Raw genomic sequence first — 21,320 nt, 5'->3', positions numbered from 1 at the left:
ACATAGTAATATGTTTTGTTACCTCATCAGTGTATAGGAAATTTAACAGGGCATTAGTTTAGGACAGACTCTATGGCAGGGGTTCTCAAACTTCATTGTACCACTACGCCTTCTGACAACAAAAATTAGTACACGACCCCAGGAGGGCGACTGAAGCCTGAGCCCCTCCCCCCAACCCCTCCGAGTCTCACTGCCTTGGGGGGGGGGAAGCCAAAGTCTGAGCCCACCACCTGGGTGGGGGGCCAAAGCCGAAGCCCAAGGGCTTCAGCCCCGGGCAGGGGGCCTGTAACTTAATCCCTGAACCCTCAGCTTCGGCTTTGGTCCTGGGCCCCAGCAAGTCTAAGTCAGTCCTGGCAATCCCATTAAAATGGGGTTGTGACCCACTTTGGGGACCCTCCCAACCCACAGTTTGAGAACCGCTGCTCTATGCTATTATAAATGGCTATTTTGTTTGCAATTGTTAAGAGACAGTCTGCTTTTCCATCACCGATAAAACACAAAATAAGTAATTTTAAAAGAAAAAGTTAATGCCACTCTATTTATAGGGCCAAATTAGATTTCCTCTGAGGCTGAGTTATGCTATATAAAAAAAAAAGAAGAAGAAGAAGAAATGCACTACCACAGAAGCAGTGCCAAAAGTCGTTATGCAGATACAATGTCCATTAACTGGGAAGAAGTTCTTTGTAATTAAACTGACTCTAAAAATATTGGCTGTATTAAACCAAACAAAAATTGATTTAGCCTCATAACACTCCTGTGTGGTAGGGAAGTACCATTACCCCCACCTTACAGACTGGGAACGGTGGCACAAAGAGGCCAAGTCACTTGTTCGCATTCACAGACAAAGTCTGTAGTGGAGCAGGAATGTGAATCCAGGTCTTCTGGGTCACAGGCCAGCATCCTAACCCTTGGACCCCCCTTCCTCCATTTCTGATTTAGATTGAATGCCATATTGAACATGCTTGTTCATGTTTCCAAAGCCTTTGAAGGCGGTCAGCGAGTGATTTCCCTTCACACTTGGATCTAAGGTTCACTAGCTTTTTATTATAGGCTCCTTATTTTGTTGTGTTAGGTCTGCTTGGATATTGATGAATGTAATAATGGCCAAAATGGAGGGTGCATTCCAAATTCCCAGTGCATAAACACCATGGTAAGTACCCTTTCATTTACTGTTTTCAAAACTGATCATTTACATCAGGCTGTGATTTGGATCTGTGGTTCTGGCTTGAGATAACCTCTGTATTATATCTTTTGACTATCTAAACAAAAAGAATCCCATCTTTTCCCAAAAATATAAAACAACCAGTGTTTAAATGAACAGTTAGCATGGCTTCATGACAGGTTTCAGAGTAGCAGCCGTGTTACTCTGTATCCGCAAGAAGAAAATGAGGACTTGTGGCACCATAGAGACAAACAAATTTATTTGAGCATAAGCTTTCGTGAGCTACAGCTCATCTTCTTCTCTTTACCCAGCAATGACAGCAGTCTTCCCTTCATCCCCTGCAGTTGCAGGGAGTTCTGGCAATTGTGCAAGTATTTGCAGTGAGGCATCTTCTGAAAAGATACATCTTCACTCCCCACTGGACTGGAAGCCAGCAATTCCTCCTGGTGCCCTGTAGGTAGGGGCAACCCCTCCATCTCTCTCTCTCTCAATCATCATAGTATATAGGGGAAGTCAGGGCAGAGGAGGAATGATACAGCTACCAAATAGTATAGGTGTTAAATGTAGCTGCTATATTACAGAAGAGTGAGCAGAGTGGAAGTAAAAGTGGAATGAGAGGAGTGAAAGGAGGAGAAAAGGCGTGGAAGCTCCTTTTAATGCATTTTGGGCCTTTCACACCACTTTAGCCTACTGCTCAATGCTGTTTCACTATGAGATGGTCTGCTGTGTATAGCTAAGTAGACTCACACAAAAAGAATAAGAGAACCCCCACATTTAAATATTTACATTTATTGAGTGCTTCTTGTGATATCAAACTGCAAGCTCTGGGTGAGGTACTTTTACATAAATTAAGTTTTGTGTTATTAAACCCCCTTCCTTTGCTGAATATCTTTCTCTTTTTTTAACATCTACAGCATTTCTATCTGATGCATCTTTTGTCCTGTTACTAGACCAGGCATCCTTTAGAGATCTTCAACTCTTTTTCATGCAGTCTTTAGGGAGACAAGTGGGCCTCTGGGTAAGCCAGTTCTTGAAAAGCTCATCAGTGGAGCAGACTGAGTGTCTGCCCTGCCTCCATTAAGTATCATCTGGGTCAAGAAATGCTGTTTTAAAGGTTGTTTAACTCAGGGCTGCCCAACCTATGGCCGGCAGGCCATACACAGCCCACCAGAGCATTTCATAAGACCCGTGGCCTACTTCAAACACAATACACTAAAGGCTGATTCATTAGTGTTTTGCCATCATGTTGACATCATTTTAGTTTACACAAATGTGTAAACAGACAATGCTATACCTAGAAACAACCTATCTAAATAGATATGAAACAAACTGAACTTAAAATATAAATCAGTACAGGTGACTTTAAATCTTATTAAAATATGTAGAATCTGTTTGGCCCACACAAGGTTCTGCTTAGGTTTATGTGGCACCCTGGATTCGGAGCCATGATACAGCTAAGAATACATTGTGCAAATCCAAAGTAACTAGCAAATTTCAGGAGTTGTGAGCCTAGGTGAACTGAACCCATCAATTTTATTTAAATAAAGGGGGGAAAGAATTGCACAAAGCACTGGATTTCGTACAGTCCTAACCACATGCAGATCTCAGCTAGCTGCCAATTTTCTAAACGATCACTCATTAATTATTTGATTTATGCAATTCTCCATCTATCTCCACGTTCAAACTGTATGGCTTACTGCCATGAAATCAGATGGCACAGACAGTGAAAATCCTAAACAAATCCAGACAAAACCATGTACTTCCTGGTACAGACAAAATTCTCCATATTTTCTCCATATTGGGTTATGAGTATGCTTTTCCAATCCACCTGGACTAGGTCAACTCTAACAGGTCACCCATGAGGCTTTGCTGCTTAAGAGTTAGGAAGTCATCTGAAACTCATGATAAAACAAAGACTCACTATTTACACATAGGGCTGCATGTCTAGTTATGTCAATATATATTTGTTCCTTTTCTTTGTCTTTGAAAATGTTGAAAGTTATTATTGATTATGGTGGGGTTTTAACTGATGTTTCTTGTTGTTGTTTTTTCACCAGACAGTAAAAAGATTAAAAATAATTAAGCATAGGGAATTGAGAGCTCAAGATCAAATGAAGTGCCTGTGTGGGTTTATTACAGCCCATTAGTAAACCTGTCCACATCACAATACCCACCATCAGTAGCAAAGGCACTAACTGGAACATCCTTGCTTGGAATCTCTGGGCTTGTTTATGTAAGAAAGTCACACTGATATAGTTTCAGTGTTATTTTAAGCTGATTTAGTTAAGCCAATACAAAAGGCTGCATGGACACTTATGTCAGTTTAAACAGGACTTATTTTGATCTAATTTATGTCAAATCCTAGACATTGTCAACAGACAGAAGTTGTACCAGTTTAGCTTAAGTCAGTTTTTAAACTAATTTAAGCAAAACCAGAGCAAACTTTTGGTGGACACATTTATTACAGCTTAAGAGCAGCTGGTTTCAATTTAGCTTAAACTTGTTCCGAATTAAGTGAAGCTAAACCAAAACAAGGCTGATTTATACCAAAATAAGTGTCCACACATGCTTTTCACCTGTTAAATTGATTTGTAATCTGTGCATAGACAAGGGCTCAGCAAAGAATGAACAGGCATGGAGATTGTAATATCCTTTCCCACCTTAAAGTTGGCTCATCCTGAGACATTTGCTGGGCATTGTTTTAGGGACATTCGCAGGGCAATGTAGAGAAGTGTGGGCTGCTGCTGGTACTCTACCTGTTCTCTGGATAAATAGGGGACTTTGGTCCCACCACAACAGTCGGTCTCACATGTTTGATAGCATTAAGTGCACGTGAAAAAATGTCTATTCACAAAGGAGCTAGCAAGACGCCACAGTGAACATGAAACTTAGCCTGCACATCATAAGCAAACAGTGTGAGGCAAATCACAGACACACTGTTTTGGAAGAAGATTGCTTAATTTTAATGCAAAACAATGAAGCTCATGCGAATGATTGATTGTCTTTACAGGGTTCTTACCACTGTGGCCCATGCAAACCCGGTTATACTGGAGACCAGGTCAAAGGATGCAAGGCTAAGAACAGCTGCAGAAATCGAGCCTTGAACCCATGCAGTGTCCATGCACGGTGTATTGAAGAGAGGCAAGGAGAGATTTCATGTACTGTAAGTTGATGATAGGATATATTTTAGGCCGCTCCAGAGAAACTAGAAAAAACAGTCCTACTGAGGCAATGAGCGGGATGTTTTAGGGCCTGTGTACACTTTGATCAGTAAAAAAGTGTGTTTGTAACCAGAGTATGACACACTCATTTGATCCAGTTACAAAACAGTCCAGTTGTGTCCAGATAGCAGACTCTCTCCCTTTCCCCCAGTACATCTACGTGGTAGCCAAATCTGGGTGGCTACATTTACCATGCTGCCTAGCAGCATTTGTAGGATTACATTCTGGAATGTCTGCCACTGCTATCTGAGCTGCTATCCTTTACGGTCTCAGCAGAAAAGTATGCCAAATATCAATGCGCACAGAGCAAGCATCAGCATCACGTGGATCTCTGGGCATGTTCTGCTGTCCAGTGAGTTGTGAGGAAGGTTATCTGGTATATAAGCGTGGTTATGGGCTCCTGTCTACATAATGAGATAAGAGTATTCTGACCAGATTACTTGAAGATTGAGCATGTCAGATTAGGTCTCTGGCGAGGGTGACACAAAGCTGGGTGCTGTAGTTATTAGTCATGCAATGTGTGGGCACAAACTGTGCCATTAAAAGGGTACAAACTCAATCAGAAGTTTTTGTGTAGATGGAACCTTAAATACAATAGGCCTAATAGTGTAACCTTTGTACAGGCAGAATTTCAAGTGAAGTTCATTTCTTTTGCCACAAGGAAGACTAATATCAAGGCATTCATACACCAGGAACAGCAGTTCCCCCACTGTGTCTAAAAGAATGAAAACATCACAACAAATGCCTACTGCATTAAATAAAGATCTGTATTGTTCTTCTCTATGGTATATTTAAGGGATTATGAGGGGTTTTTTCTGCTGGTGTAATGAAAGGGTTGGACAGATCTATTTACCTAGGAGTATTTCTATTTTTGTATGCAAGCATCAGATACTGAAGGAGTCATTTAAATTTGATATTGGTTAAAGTAATCTGAGATGCCAAAAGACTATTCCCTGTTATGTTGAACGTTTTCATTCTAAAGCTATTTGTCTTGGTTTAAAGAGATGCAGTAGAAGGAATCAGGTGTGTGGAGATTCACTGCAGCAGAGCTCAATTCCATGTCTTTAAAGATGTCAGCTCTATGGGCAGGGTCTCTAGAATACTGCAATATTTTAGAATTCCTTTCTGTAGCAAGGGTTTATAAATTCTGTCTATAGAGATCGCCAATCTGCTTGGGCCAACCCATGGGATACAGCACCTTTCACTTCTTTCTATGAAATAACCTGCTAGTTTTAGTCTAATTCTCTATGGATACATTTCAACACTCCCAAAACACCATGATAGCTAGTATTTACCAGGTTTGCTAGATGGCATTCTCAGTAGAGAGGCCAAGGACACAGTACATATATAGACTTTACTGCCCTTTCTGGGAAGTAGCAACTCTAAACCAAGATTGAAATGCATTGGGGGGGCAGCATGAGGAAGCCAGCCCTGATAGAGTGTGACCAGAGGTGCTCCCTCGCCCAACCTCAGTCTTTGCAACTCATCACCCTGGAAGCAAGGGACTGATCCTGCATATGAATACCACATATGCTCTACAATTTTCTTCTGGGGGCTGAAGCTAAATCAGACATTTTTTCTTCTGCTGTCCCCTCTCTGGCCCTCTAGGTGCATCTCAGTTTTAAGTATATTTCAAAGAAAAAACTGGGGTACTTCAAATGTCTGTAACAGAGAGATTTCTAGATATTGGTGCTGAGGACAGTCAGGAGAGGTCTGAAGTCCACAGGCAGTTTTACCCAGACATTTGGGTGTGCAGTTTCAGCAGTTACATCCACAAATTAGGTATGAGAACTGATAGTAATTTAGATACTTAAACATTCATATGCAGAAATGCCCAATTTGCTAGTGCAAATAATTGTGTGTAAAATATTCCAGAGAGATTTCAGACTTCTCTTTCTGAAAGTCTGGCCCTCGGAATATATGTTACATATTTTGGCTCTCTTTTTCCAGTGGGTTTCCATTTTGTTGTCTTTCAGGGAGACTGTTGATCTCTGCTTCACCTCGGATCACTAATGCCTACCTTTTCAAAAGCAACCACTAATTCTGGATGGTCACCTTGAGACACTGAGGATCTGAGCATCCACTGGAGTCATTTGGAGTTGTGGGTACTCAGCACCTCTGAAAATCAGGCACTACGTGTCTGAAGCTGGCAATCCAAAATTAGCAGATACATTTTAAGTTTGGAGATAAATCTCAATGCCTACCTTAACAGATAGCAATGTGTGGTTGAATATATCATTATACATGTTAGTGCCTCCTGCACAGCATATTGATCCTTTCTGAAACTGACCTAGGGTCACATCTTGCACATTGCTGTACATGTTTGCAAAGTGGAATCTTCAGTCTTTCTGTGGTTCTATACTAGTGTTTTCATTTGTAGTGTGGCATTGGTTGGGCTGGTGATGGTTATATCTGTGGAAAGGACATAGATATTGATGGCTATCCTGATGAAAAACTCTCATGCTCTGCTGATAGCTGCAGAAAGGTAGGAGGCTTTTTCTTTTTAATCACCCAGGGGAGTGATAGTGTGGGGGCATGAAGAGGCAGTGCGGGAAACACTACAAACTATAAACACTTTTGCGAGTTCTTCTATGCTTATTTTGTTTAAAATATATTTCATTAAGAAACTTTTCAGGTTAATAGTAAAGAAAGTCAGTCAGCCCCCAGGAGAGAGATTTCAAGTAATGTTGTGGAATGCTGGTCATATTTCTTGGGTTTATTTTTTGCTTAGGACAACTGCAGATTTGTTCCAAACTCAGGACAAGAAGATGCAGATGGTGATGGACTCGGAGATGCCTGTGATGAGGATGCAGATGGAGATGGAATTCCTAATGAACAGGTACTGTTCACAGATGTAGAACATGGTTCAGGTTTGGAATCCCAGGCCAGTAGGATGGAATGAAGTTGGTGCAAGGTGGAACGTTTCTAAACCTAATCCAGTACCATTTTCCTAGGCGTGTCCCACTGCCCTCACTACATTTAGCCACTCGTACTCACCAGCACCTTCTCTAATGCACTCATTTCCATTTATACGATGCTTACATCAAAGACCTGAAAAAAAATCACACTGTGACAAACAACCTTAACTCCAACCTACCAATAAGAACAGAAGAATGGCCCTACTGGGTCAGACCAAAGATCCATCTAGCCCAGTATCCTGTCTTCTGACAGTGGCAAGTGCCAGGTGCTCCAGAGGGAATGAACAGAACAGGTAATCATCAAGTGATCCATCCCGTTGCTCATTCCCAGCTTCTGGCAAACAGAGACTAGGGACATCATTCCAGCCCATCCTGGCTAATAGCCATTGATGGACCTATCCTCCATTAATTTATCTAGTTCTTTTTTGAACCCCGTTATGGTCTTCGCCTTTACTACATTTTCTGGCAAGGAGTTCCACAGGGTTGACAGTGCAGTGTATGAAGAAATACTTCCTTTTATTTGTTTTAAACTTCATTTGGTGACCCCTTGTTCTTGTGTTATGAGAAGTAGTAAACTACACTTCCTCTACACCAGTCATGATTTTATAGACCTCAATCAGATTTCCCCTTAGCCATCTCTTTTCCAAGATGAAAAGCCCCAGTTTTATTAATCTCTCCTCATATGGAAGCCGTTCCATAGCCCTAATCATTTTTGTTATCCTTTTCTGAACCTTTTCCAATTCCAATATCTCTTTTTTGAGATGGGGCGAGCACATCTGCACATAGTATTCAAGATGTGGGTGTACCGTGTATTTATATGGAGGCAACATGATATTTTCTGTCCTATCATCTATCCCTTTCTTAATTATTCCCAGCATTCTATTCTCTTTTTTGACTGCCACTGCACATTGAGTGGATGTTTTCAGAGAACTATCCACAATGACTCCAAGAGCTCTTTCTTGAGTGGTAACAGCTAATTTAGACCCCATCATTTTATATATATAGTTGGGATTATGCTTTCCAATGTGCATTAGTTTGCATTTATCAGCATTAAATTTCATCTGCCATTTTGTTGCCCAGTCACCCAGTTTTGAGAAATCCTTTTGTAGCTCTTTGTAGTCTGCCTGGGTCTTAACTATCTTTAGTAATTTTGTATCATCTGCAGATTTTGCCACCACACTGTTTACCCCTTTTTTCAGATCATTTATGAATATGTTGAATAGGACTAGTCCCAGAACAGACCCCTGGGGAACAGACCCACCATGTACTTCTCTCCATTCTGAAAACTGATCATTTATACCTACCCTTTGTTTCCTATCTTTTAACTAGTTACCAATCCATGAGAGCACCTTCCCTCTTATCCCATGGCACCTTAATTTGCAAATTACTTTGGAATTAGAGGAGGTTCCAAAATTAGAGGAGGTTCCTCAATCTGAGACAGTTCCTCAGATCTGTCACCTAAAAAGAATGGCTCAGGTTTGGGAATCTCCCTCACATCCTCGGCTGTGAAGACCGATGCAAAGAATTCATTTAGTTTCTCCGCAATGGCCTTATCATCCTTGAGTGCTCCTTTAGCATCTCCATCGTCCAGTGGCCACCCTGGTTGTTTAGCAGGCTTCCTGCTTCTGATATACTTTAAAAAAAAATTGCTATTACTTTTTGAGTCTTTGGCTAACTGTTCCTCAGATTTTTTTTTGGCCTTCCTAATTGTATTTTTACACTTCATTTGCCAGTGTTTATGCTCCTTTCTATTTTCCTCACTAGGATTTAACTTCCACTTTTTAAAGGATGCCTTTTTGCCTCTCGCTGGTTCTTTTACTTTGTTGTTTAGTCACAGTGGCTCTTTTTTGGTTCTCTTACTATGTTTTTTAATTTGGGGTATACATTTAAGTTGAGCTTCTATTATGGTGTCTTTAAAAAGTTTCCATGCAGCTTGCAGAGATTTCACTTTTGGCACTGTACCCTTTAATTTCTGTTTAACTAACCTCCTCATTTTTCTGATGCTACATTACTTGTAATTTAGTAATTTAATGACAAATTTTCCTTGAAAAAGATACTATGTGACCATGTAATTAAATATCTTCCATTGCTGTTTGCAATATTGGTGTAGCAGTGGTAGGTCCCAGGATGTTAGAGAGACAAGGTGGGTGAGGTAATATCTTTTACTGGACCAACTTCAATTGGTGAGAGAGACAAGCTTTTGAACTTTCACAAGCTCTTCTTCAGGTCTAGGAAACGTACTAAGAGTGTCACAGCTAAATACAAGATCAGGCCAACCAACAGCTCTCTGATACCACTTCTTTGAGAAGAAAGAAGACCCCACACCACAATTTACCCAGGAACTTAAGGATATAATCAAATCCTTCCCCAAACAACTCCAAGAGAAACTCTACAAACTCACCCCCATGAACCCACCCCAGTGACCTTTTACATGCTTCCCAAGATACAGAAAGGAATCTGCACAACACTTTCAAAAGATAAGCCTGGGAGCTTAAATTCATAAAAACTTTGCTTGACACTAAAAATCATGGTCTTAATAAAGACATTGGATTTATGGCTTATTACAACAACCTGCAATCCACTAGTCCCACTTTTTGTGCTATGACTATGCCTTAGAATATGTGTTAACTACTTATACTAAACAATCTGCTCCATCTTGTTCTTAGCTGCAGCACAGAGTATCTTTCCCAGACCTGAAGAAGAGCTCTGTGTAGCTTGAAAGCTTGTCTCTCTCACCAACAGAAGTTGGTCCAATAAAGAGATTACCTCACCTACCTTTCCTCAGCAGTGAAATAGTTAAAGGTGAAAATTTCAATGTCAACATTATGTTTCAGACATAACAGTTCCATTATCATGAATTGGGCAGGTCTCACCTCCCAGAACTATTGTTACAGGCTGTCCACATATTGAGGAAGACAACTCTGCATTTATTTACCTGTTTGTTTTTTCAAGGGTTTCTTGAACAACCATGAGAGCTAGGCACTCTTGTTTTTATTTAAATTAAAGTTTAGATTCTGTAGCATCCATCCAATAGCAATGTCACAGGGTGCACCATTCACCGCTTGTCTGGCGCCTCCTCCTAGCTGCGCTGGGGATTAGCTCACAAGGTTGACACTCCTTCCCACGGTTATATACTGTCTCTCTGTCTTTCTCTCTGGTCTGCAGCCCCTATCTTGATTCAGGAACCGCAGTATCCTCTTCATGAGTCAGCCCTCTGTCCAGGTCACTCAGCATTCTCCCCTTCAGGGTATAGGGCTTTAAAGTCTCTGTTACTCCCAGTGACCCCGACACTCTTTCAGGTCATTGCCCTACCAGTGCCACTTCCCCAGGGGCAGGTAGGAAACCCAGGCCTGCCCTCTACTCCGGGTTCCAATCCAGAGACCCACAAAACAGCAGTTCTGGGCTTTCCTCTCCCAGCACACACTGCTCCTTCCCTGGACTCCTTCCTACAACTCCTGGTTTCACTCCTTGCTCTGGATGTACCAGCCTCAAGCCCTCCTCTCAGGGAGTGACTGCCCTTTGCCAGCTAGGGTTGCCAACTTTCTAATCACACAAAACCAAACACCCTAGCTCTACCCCTTCCCTGCCCCTTCTGACTATATCCCCCCTCCCTCGGTGGCTCGCTCTCCCCCACCATCACTCACTTTCACTGGGTTGGAGCGGGGGTTGGGGTGCAGGAGACGGTGAGGGTTCTAACTGGGGGTGCAGGCTCTGGGGTGGGGCCAGAAATGAGGGGTTTAGGGTGCAGGAGAGGGCTTCAGGCTGTGTCAGGGAGTTTGGTGCAGGAGGGGGTGAGGGGCTTGGGGTACAGAAGGGGGATCCAGGTTGGGGGGTGGGGGCAAGGGATTCAGAGTGTAGGAGAGGGCTGTGGTTTGAGACAGGGGATTGGGGTGCAGGAAGGAATACGTGGTCTGGGTTGGGGGTGCAGGCTGGGGCCAGGGATGAGGGGTTTGGGGTGCAGGAGGGGGCTCAGGACTGGAGCAGGTGTTTGGGGTTGGGGCACAGGCTTACCTCGGGAGGCTCCCAGTCAAGAGCACAGCAGGGCTAAGGCAGGTTCCCTGCCTGTGCTGGCACCACACTGCACCACAGCAGGTCCGGCTCCTAGGCGGCAGGGCCAGGAGGCTCTGTGAGCTGCTCTCATCCACAGCACCACCCCCTCCAGCTCCCATTGGCCGCTGTTCCCAGCCAATGGGAGTGTGGAGCCGATGCTTGGGGCGGGGGCAGCATGCGGAGTCCCGTGGCCACCCTGCTGAGGAGCTGGACCTGCTGGTCCCTTCTGGGGTCCAGTGTGGTGCCAGGACAGATAGGGACTAGCTTGCCTTAGCCAGGCAGCACCGCCAACAGGACTTTTAACAGCCTGGTTGGCAGTGCTGACCAGAGCCGCCAGAGTCCCTTTTTGACCAGGCATTCCAGTTGAAAATTGGATACCTGGCAACCCTATTGCCAGCAGCAGTCCTTGTCTGGTGCCAGCTTTCTGGCTTTATAAGCCCTGCCTGTTATTGCACAGCTGAACCTGCTTGCAATCAACTCCCTGCTCCCTGGCTCTTCCTCCAGGTGCAGCCTGTGGAGTTAGTAGGCCTGCTTGGCCAACTTAACCCCTTCCCATCCCATGTGGGATTGACACCCCATCACAGGCAGATATATTAACAGTGTTAATTCAATTAAAAATTGACAATGAATTTAAAAAGTAGCCCATGTCTCAGATTTTGTTACAGCAAAACAATTTTCAAATCTCAAAAACACCCAGGAGCTTATTTGCTAGAGGGAGAGGCAATAAAGTTAGTCTCATCCCCAGAAAAAGAACTTGGAAGCCCATTTAAAAATTATTATAACTCAAATAATTAATAGTTCGGCATGAGAATTCAATCTGTACTCAGGGCCTGGTCCAAAGCCGACAGCAGTTGACGGGATTTTCCAATGATTTCAAAGGGCTTTGAATCAGACCAGGTCCTCAAAGAGTAAGTACTGTCAGTTTGGGATGATTCAGTGTGTTATTGGTGCATAACAAAAAATGTAATTCCTGCTTTAAATGCAAATTGTAATGCAGTTCTAACTGTGGAATTGCTTTGGCACCTTCACAGTATTGAACCTGCATTAACAATAAGACACAGCTGATACTGTAAACTAATGTAGGGCCCTATTGTCCTGTCCATCTCTGGGTGGAGAGAGGATGAGAACCCAGGTGTTCAGGAGGGATGCGCAGAAGAGGGAAGTGCTGCTTCCTTGTTAGTGTCCCCGCACCCCTTCCCCACAGGCCTTGCAGAATTAATACCAAAGTAGAAAACATGTTAAATCTGGAATTCAGGCTTTTTTGAGTGAAAAGGTCAAATTGCCAAGCAGAGACTTGGTTTGAGGATATACCAGTAGGGGGAGCCAGCTTTTTTCCTAATGCAGTAGTTTTCAACCTTTTTTCATTTGTGGACTCCTAAAAGATTTCAAATGAAGGTCTCCTTTGGAAATCTTAGACACAGGCTGCAGACTCCCATAGGTCCATGGACCACAGGTTGAAAGCCACTGTCCTAATGGATTGAAGCAGTGTGCATCCTGAAGTGCAGACCCTGAAATAGAACACATTAAATAAGAGAACCAGCATATCAAGGCAGACCGTTTAAATGGACCCATTTGAAATGAGAACCAAAAGTCACTGTTATAAACAAACCCTTATGCACATTGGACAGTAGTACCTCTCATCCACACCCACTGTATATAAAAACTGGAAGTTGGTATAGGACCAGTGAAATCTGGTCCTGAGTTATTGACCACATAGAATGCCAAGCTATTTACAATAATATATTTGCATCTGCAAAAGAGTTTACAGTGTATAAATGAGAGTTAGGATTATTTGATTCAAGAAAAAATTTAACAGCAGGGAATTTGTGTTTGTCTCCCTTTTAGGATAACTGTGTATTGGTGCCAAACATTAAGCAGAGGAACAGTGATCAAGATATCTTTGGAGATGCTTGTGACAACTGTCGCACAGTCTTGAATAATGACCAGAGGGACACAGATGGTGACGGGAAAGGAGACGCCTGTGATGATGACATGGATGGAGATGGTTGATAAATCTTCACTTAACATAATTCTTTAAAATCACCCAGCATGTGCAGTGTGTTACGGCATGGCTACACTAAAGAGTTTGCAGCTGCACCACTGTAAACTCTCCAATGTAGCCGCGCTAAGCCGACAGGGTCTCTGCTTAACTACTCCAGCCCCCGCAAGCGGCAGTAGCTCTCCCGCCGACATAGCGCTGTCCAGTGCTTATGTCAGTGTAACTTGTCGCTCGATGGGTGGTTTATTCACATCCCTGAATGACATACATTAGTATCGTGTATGTCCTGTAGTGTAGACATTGCCTTACAGAGGATGTTTGGAACCAGCTTTTAGGTATCTCTAAGGCCGAATACTTTAGTTCTAGTTTCCAACAGTGATGGGGTAACCCAGAGATTCTGTGTAAAACCCAGCAATTTTGACTGTTTCCCTCCTGGCAATTGGCATGGCTGCAATAAAGGACATGAAACATGTTGCAAGATCAGTTCTGACTAACCTATAAGACTGCAAAATGTGATAACTATGAATCGCAACAGCAGCAGCAACTCAGACTAAAATGCAGAAAATTTGGGGATGACATCACTTGGTCAAACACATCTTCTCATGTGAGATTTTGTCAGAGATCACATCTCTGCACGCAACTCCTAGTTACAGCCATTTTTATTTATTTTGTGTAAATATTGATTTTTTTTTTGCTCCACCCCAAGCCCTGGGCACTGTGCAACAGTTAAACTCCACAATAATTCATACAACAATTAAAAAGCTGTTGAACATTTAAATGGACTATCAATATTAACAGCAACCCCCCCCAAAAAAACCCCAAACCTCTTCACAATAATCCACAGGGCCAACCACATCCTAGCACATCTGACTGCCTCCTGCCTGAATGCCCAAGAGATCCCTGTCGTGCAACATTTTATTCTCATTGCTGTGTGGGGCTTGGAAGAAAATCAAGTGCCCTTAAATATAATATAATATAATAAATGAAATGTCACGTGATATAAACTATATGGTATGGGGACAGAATGCAGTGAGGTGTGCAGGAAAATGGAATGCAAGGCAATGTCATTAGTAAGATGCTCCTAACCTTGATTAAATGAAATGTGCACAGAAACATAGATTTGCTGTTAATGTTTATGATGTAATCACACACTGTGCCCCAAGTGAACTGCTGCAGACATTGGTGATGGCTGAACAGTAATGCTGTATTCTGTGAAAATACATAAATGGGTACATTTGGAAAATACATTTGGAAACTGAGGGAATAATTTTGACTAATATTGATGATTTTTCCAGGTATTAAGAATCTTTTGGACAATTGTCAGAGGGTTCCCAATCGGGACCAAAAGGACGGGGATAACGATGGTGTTGGTGACGCTTGTGACAGCTGCCCCACTATCAGCAACCCCAACCAGGTTAGTGAGGGGAAGAAAAATCTGTAGGATACAACAAACCTCAGCCACCAAGTTACTGAAAAAGTGACTCTGAGCACCAAATAACTGTAGAAGGAGACAACTGGAGCTACAAGAGATCAGCTGCTTCCATTTTGTTAAAGGATATGTAGAAAAAACTTGTGAAACTTTGAAAGCTTGAGTTTGGAAAAGGAGACTGGAAATAGGAACAGATAGATGCTTTTTCACACTCTGCACGTCTCATTGTGCACCTTCTCTGATCACTTTGCTGCAACATCGCCCATCTGTGGTGGGCAAACCCCATTCCTATACAAGTCAATGGGAATACTCCACTGGGAGTACAAATTTGTTACATTTATTCTTTCTTTCATTAGGGCCAAATGTTGATTTTCTTATTCAGACAAAAACCTCTATCACCACAGACTCAAAGTCATTGAGTAAACAGAGTAGATTTGCTAGTTTTCTGTTCAGCTGTGTAACACTGTAGGCTTATTTTTAAGGTACAGGAGAGGGAAACCTTTTCTGGAAAATGCGGGCTGACTCATTTGCAGTATCTCAGGCAACTTTTTTAATTCCTTCAGCTAGAACCCCAGAATCTAGTGCCGCCCAATTTAATACTAGTTTCTTTTTCTGCCCTTGTTAAATCAGCTTTCTTCTTTTGATCACCCACATAACCAGAAGATATATTTTATAAAAAGAACTGATCCTGCCAACATAGTACTGTCATTTTAATATTTTCTCAGCAGTTAACACTACAACTTCCTCTGTTTCTGTTTATAGTCAGATATCGACAATGACCTGATTGGAGATTCTTGTGACACCAACCAAGACAGGTACAGTACCCCCTATCTAATATCAAAAAGAGAACAATACTGGATCAAATTTAGCCCTCGCATAAGCTAGTCTAATTCCACCCACTTCAGTAGAGATGCACCCACACTCCCATCAGGAGTTCAGCTCTAGGTTGTTTTCAGTATTTCCTGCCCAGTAAGAACATACTTTGTTTTCATTACATAAAATTCTCTTCTGAAATAACTATCATTCATAGTCATAGTCATCAATTACTGTTGCTATAACAGTAGGTAAACCATACCCCCTTCCACTTTCTCCCATGCACATTTCATCAGTTCAGGTCCAAAAAGGGTATAGAAAACAGGTACATGACATGATTCAAAGCTGATTCCATAGAAAGAAAACTGGCAAGCTCCACACAGAGCTTATATTATCAAATCAACACAAATCAAAACCAAAACCACCCAAACAATTTTAGGGGGAGGTGTTTTCCCCACTAACACAGAAGACTTCACTATAACATAAAGTTTAATTGTAAAAGGCAAGGACCTAAAGTGAATGTTCCTTTCACTTTAGTATAGGAGTAATGGTAAAGTCTCTCTTCATCCCTTGCAGATGCTAGGCAGGGCAAGGGCAAGGGCAAGGGCAGGGGTGGGGCAGGGGCAGGGGCAACTGCAGCTGAGGATGTGCTGGGGAATCCATGAAATGCCATTTCTTTTCTCCCAAAAGCAGTGACTGTCACAAGACCAGCTGCATTCGCTTTCACTCTATGATGAGAGCAACTCCAGCAAAACCAAGTTTAAGGCATTCGATTTTACTCCTCTTTCCACAACTACTACTTGCCTCTGCTCAAAGCAGAGGAAAGGGGAAGTGATTAAATCCCTTAGGAATGCACCATTTCCCACTCATGAGAAGGTGATAATTGCTGCATTCCAAGGTGATTAGCACAAAGGAAACCACTGAGGCCTGGTCCGCACTAAGGATTTCCTGAAACTACCCTACCATCATCTATCCTCATGTACGGGGATTAGCTTTATCATGGAGTGAAGCTTCACTGCAAAGAGAGTGAGGCCTTGTCTTCACTGCTAAAAAAAGTGTGTTTTCTGTCTTGGGGTAGCTATCACACGAGCTATCCTGGGGTAAAAAACACAGTGGAGACAAGGCACTGTAATTTTTCCATGAGGTAAAGGCAGGTTATAGCTACTTTACAGCCACTACAGTGGCACACCTACAGTGCTCCAGATGTGCAGGTGTAGCACCGTAACATAAACGCTTCCCGCATCCACCGAAGGGGCTTTTTTGTCAGTGTAGTTAATCCACCTCTCTGAGGGGCAGTAACTAGGTCAAGGGAAGAATTCTTCCATTGACCTAGCTGCATCTACATCAGGGGTTAGATCGCGTTAACTACAGCACCATGGGCAGTTGTGAACTGGTCGATGGAGGAGACTAGCCCCCAGCCCCTCCCTTCTGCCCCCCCCCCCACAGGAGCCTAGAGAAGACCCTCGTCCCCTCCCTCGGGGCCATCAGCCGACAGCTCCTGGCTGCCCAAGCGCCCCAGCCCCGGAGCACCAGGCAGCCGCACCCCCGGAGTACCAGGCTGGCGGGTGACACAGTTCTAGTGCCCCAAGCACCAGGTGGGCAGCGCAGTGGGGCCCTGGCCCCAGTGCCAGCTGCCCGGAGTCCCAGAGACAGTCCACCAGCCCCAACCATCCTAGGCCACAGAAAAGCAGAACCTGCCAGATGGGGCCTGGGGGTGGAGCACGGGTGGGGCCACACCAGGCTTTTTTGGGGAGGCTCAGCCATATACAGCACTCAGGGCATGAAATTTTTCACAGCCCTGAGTGATGTAGCTAGGAAAAGCGTAGACCAGGTCTAAGTGACAGCACTAGCCCCAACTGGGCTTGACCTCACCTAGTTTACCTTGAGGTAAATCTAAAGTGCCTTATCTCCACTGTGGTTTTGCCTCAGGGTACCTCACACACGTTTGTTACCCAGAGGAAAAACTCGCCTTTTTTAGCAGTGAAGACAAGTCATGACTGTCCATTGATAAATATTGTAGCTAATCCTTACTCTCACTGCACTTCACTGTGGCTCTAGCTACTCTAGACAAAAAGGTATTGGGGAAAAAAAAACATTGTTGGAATGCCTTGAGTTTGCAACACCTCCTACCCCTACACAACAGCAGCCCCAGGTGCTTCACCAGCATGGGTTATACAAATTGGTTGCAGTACCTGAGGTAAAGTCTTCAGGAGTCTGACTGAGCCATTGTAGCTTATGATGATTTCACTATACCACAGTCAGGAAGCCACAAGTAGGTTTGGAAGATTTTTATTAGTAAAGGTTGGTAAATGTTGATTTCACCAAACACAGACAATCCCTGAACAAAATATTTCCATCTATAACAATAGCAATTTATAGATATGGAAAGTCAGATAAATGCTGCTTGAGACGTTTAGTAGAGTCCTGTCTTCATGTTGTAATATAGGCATTAGCTGAGCTGGAGCTGATGCCATTTAGATATGGCTGGAGGGCAGTTCCTCTGCTTCCCCTTCCCATCCTCCCCCAAACCCCGTGATTTACCATGTGTTAATTTTAAGAAGAGGGAGACTCTGAGGCAAGGACACTGCCAGGGTCAGGTGTAGGGGGATATCTGCTCTGCCTGGAGAATGCAGCCTTCTCCCCATAATTTGGCAAAACAGTGAACATTTAAATTGATTAAAAATTAGAAAAGGCTTAAAAATAAACATTGATTAAAAAAAAAAAATCAAACCTGCCAAACCTAACCACTAGTGATGCAGCTGTATCAGTTTAGCTAGGCCTCAGTGCAGGGCTGCTGCTGTATGGACATTTCCCAAAACACCTGTCAGTGCTGAGTACCATGGACTAGGCCCATCAGGAACCCCCGGACGCAAAATGTTTGTACCTCAAAATATTTGTCAAAAAGCAGTGTTGCTAAACCATGGCAAGGAGAAGCCAGGCATGTAACCACTTCCTGTACTGTGTCCTCACATTCAAAAACTGAAGCTTCACTATAACCAGATTAACTATGAGCAATTTTCACGGTCCCAGATATCCCATTTCACGGTCCTTGTGAGAGTTTTCCTTTCATTACATGTGCTGGCATCAGGATCCATCAGATGGCATCAACTGTACTTTGTATTTCATAAAAAGAAAAGGAGTACTTGTGGCACCTTAGAGACTAACAAATTTATTAGAGCATAAGCTTTCGTGAGCTACAGCTCACTTCATGCATCCGATGAAGTGAGCTGTAGCTCACGAAAGCTTATGCTCTAATAAATTTGTTAGTCTCTAAGGTGCCACAAGTACTCCTTTTCTTTTTGCGAATACAGACTAACACGGCTGCTACTCTGAAATTTGTATTTCATGATTGCTTAGCTGTTGTGCTCTAGTCTGGGGACAAGAACTGATTCTTTGGGGGGGTGTTTTGTGTGTGTGGTTTGTTGTTTTGTTTGAATTCATAGTGACGGAGATGGACACCAGGACAGCACAGACAACTGTCCCACAGTCATTAATAGCTCCCAGCTGGACACTGATAAGGATGGGCTGGGTGACGAGTGTGACGATGATGATGATAATGATGGGATTCCAGACCTCATGCCCCCGGGCCCGGATAACTGCAGACTGGTTCCCAACCCAGGACAGGAAGATGACAACCGTAAGTCTGGTTTCAGAGTAGCAGCCGTGTTAGTCTGTATTCGCAAAAAGAGAAGGAGTACTTGTGGCACCTTAGAGACTAACAAATTTATTAGAGCATAAGCTTTCGTGAGCTACAGCTCACTTCATCGGATGCATTTGGTGGAAAAAACAGAGGGGAGATTGAACAGTAAGTCTGTTCTACCCACCTATGTAGTTAATGAACATGCAGTACGCTTACTGTAAGGCAGCATGTTCTCACCAAGGGGAACCAAGTTCACATAGGCCCCTGTTGTCCAAAGTCTAAAGGTAGAGTTCTCTTTTGTACAGGAGGGAGTCCTGTTACGTACAAGTCAGGACTGACACATATTACGAGTAGCAGCAGCCAATGGCTCTGTCCCATACTCTGGGCCAGATTCTGTGCTGCATCTCTCAAGCAGACACAGCTGGGGTGGGGAGAGGCTTTAAGCCATCTTTGGGTCTCCCAGATTGTAGGCTACTCTGGGGGCTGGGCAGCCCAGGGACCACTCTGACTTACAGAAGCCTTCCTTGGCTGCTGCTGTCACACCTTTGACACCCCCCTTCTTCTCCAGCATGCCCCTACCTTTGAGGAATTCCCTCAGGGGGCACTCAATGCCCTTCATGCTGCTGGAATGGCATAGAGGTACTAGCAGAGGCTAGAATTTGGCCCTTGGCTCTCACTTTCATGAACAATGTGAATTCACCAAATTTATTCAGATGTGAAAGACAGGCTCACATTAGGATCCCTGTGACTCAGCACAAAACAGTACAATCATCTGTCTGTCTCTGTTTTTCTTAAACTAACTAACTTGTAAAATATCCCTGGAAGGTTTTTCAGTTTTCACTGGAACAATGATATGAAACAATCTTAAAAACAAGCCAATACTGTAAAATCTCTTTACTTCACATTAGTGATTGAGGGTCCCCCTTGCACCTTACTGAATCTTGCAAACAAGCGAATGACTAAATGATTTACAAAGCAAGGAGAATGCATCACGGAATATACTTTATTCGTTAATTTGGATATGTGTATTTTTATACTTAACTAGAAAATATACCTATACAAGAATTTCTAAAAACAATGGTGTCTTGGTCATTTGAGAACTTAGTGTGGAACTCTGCTGTCAAATCTTTGCTTACAAGTGGCAAAAGACAGCCATTTTTGTGTCTCATTATGTGGTATTAATTTTAGTCCAACAAAAGTGCTATACACTTGTATTCTGAATTTTGCTTGATCTGTTAGCCATGTCAGATCAGAGTACAGTGTGTTTGTTAAACCTTAAAAAAACACCTATTGCACCTGTCAAATTTGCTGTAAATTTCAAGTAGTTTATGTAGGTTCCTTTGCCACCATAAATTTTAAGGTGAGAAGGGACTCTTAGATCAATAACTTGTGTTTGGGTAAAGTATATCTTCCAGAAAGGCAACCAGTCTTGATTTTCAGACATCAAGAGATGGAGAATCAACCACTTCCTTTGGTAGTTTGTTCCAATGGTTAAGACTAAGGTGGTTGTAGCTTCATTGTAAATAATTTCCCTTTTGTTTCATTGATGCATTCAGGTGATGGAGTTGGTGATATATGTGAATCGGATTTTGACCAGGACACAGTAATTGATCAAATTGATATTTGCCCTGAGAATGCTGAGATCACCCTGACAGATTTCAGGGCTTATCAAACTGTGGTCCTGGATCCCGAAGGTGATGCTCAGATTGATCCTAACTGGATGATTCTGAACCAGGTAAAAATACATTCAACACCTTTTAGCTGTCAGAAACAAATAATTACAAAACAAAATTAAAAAAAACAAAACAACCTAACCTGTGCTGAGCTTATCAGAATCTGTAATGCTTTAGCAAAGAAATGACAATCAACTGATGCTTGCTAAAAGCCAAAAGGAAAGGATATTTTTGAAAAAGTGTGCAACTAAGTTTGAAGTTACACATAACACATGGACTAAAATAATTACAGACACAGAAAGCTCATTCCGGGAGAACTTCACTGCTGCACAGAGGGCCAGCATGAGGCCGATGTACCGCTTTGGGATGTCTCATTGTAGTAATTGCAGTATCACCCTATTGTTTATCACACCTC

General features: G+C 42.9%; 1 protein-coding gene across 1 annotated transcript in view; it reads left to right on the top strand.

The window, feature by feature from the left end:
• THBS4 (thrombospondin 4) overlaps positions 1–21,320 on the top strand; it is a 60,075-nt gene that overhangs the window by 31,525 nt on the left and 7,230 nt on the right. Inside the window, exons 9-17 of the mRNA XM_038402124.2 lie at positions 1,073–1,150; positions 4,173–4,325; positions 6,764–6,868; positions 7,115–7,222; positions 13,197–13,356; positions 14,646–14,764; positions 15,542–15,594; positions 19,036–19,229; positions 20,789–20,967. Of these exons, the coding sequence (XP_038258052.1) occupies positions 1,073–1,150; positions 4,173–4,325; positions 6,764–6,868; positions 7,115–7,222; positions 13,197–13,356; positions 14,646–14,764; positions 15,542–15,594; positions 19,036–19,229; positions 20,789–20,967 (1,149 nt within the window). The remainder of the gene's footprint in view (positions 1–1,072; positions 1,151–4,172; positions 4,326–6,763; positions 6,869–7,114; positions 7,223–13,196; positions 13,357–14,645; positions 14,765–15,541; positions 15,595–19,035; positions 19,230–20,788; positions 20,968–21,320) is intronic.

Source organism: Dermochelys coriacea, chromosome 5 (genome assembly GCF_009764565.3).
Source record: "Dermochelys coriacea isolate rDerCor1 chromosome 5, rDerCor1.pri.v4, whole genome shotgun sequence".
In the NCBI taxonomy this organism is placed as follows: Eukaryota; Metazoa; Chordata; order Testudines; family Dermochelyidae; genus Dermochelys; species Dermochelys coriacea.
This window is presented reverse-complemented; position numbering and strand designations above follow the sequence as displayed.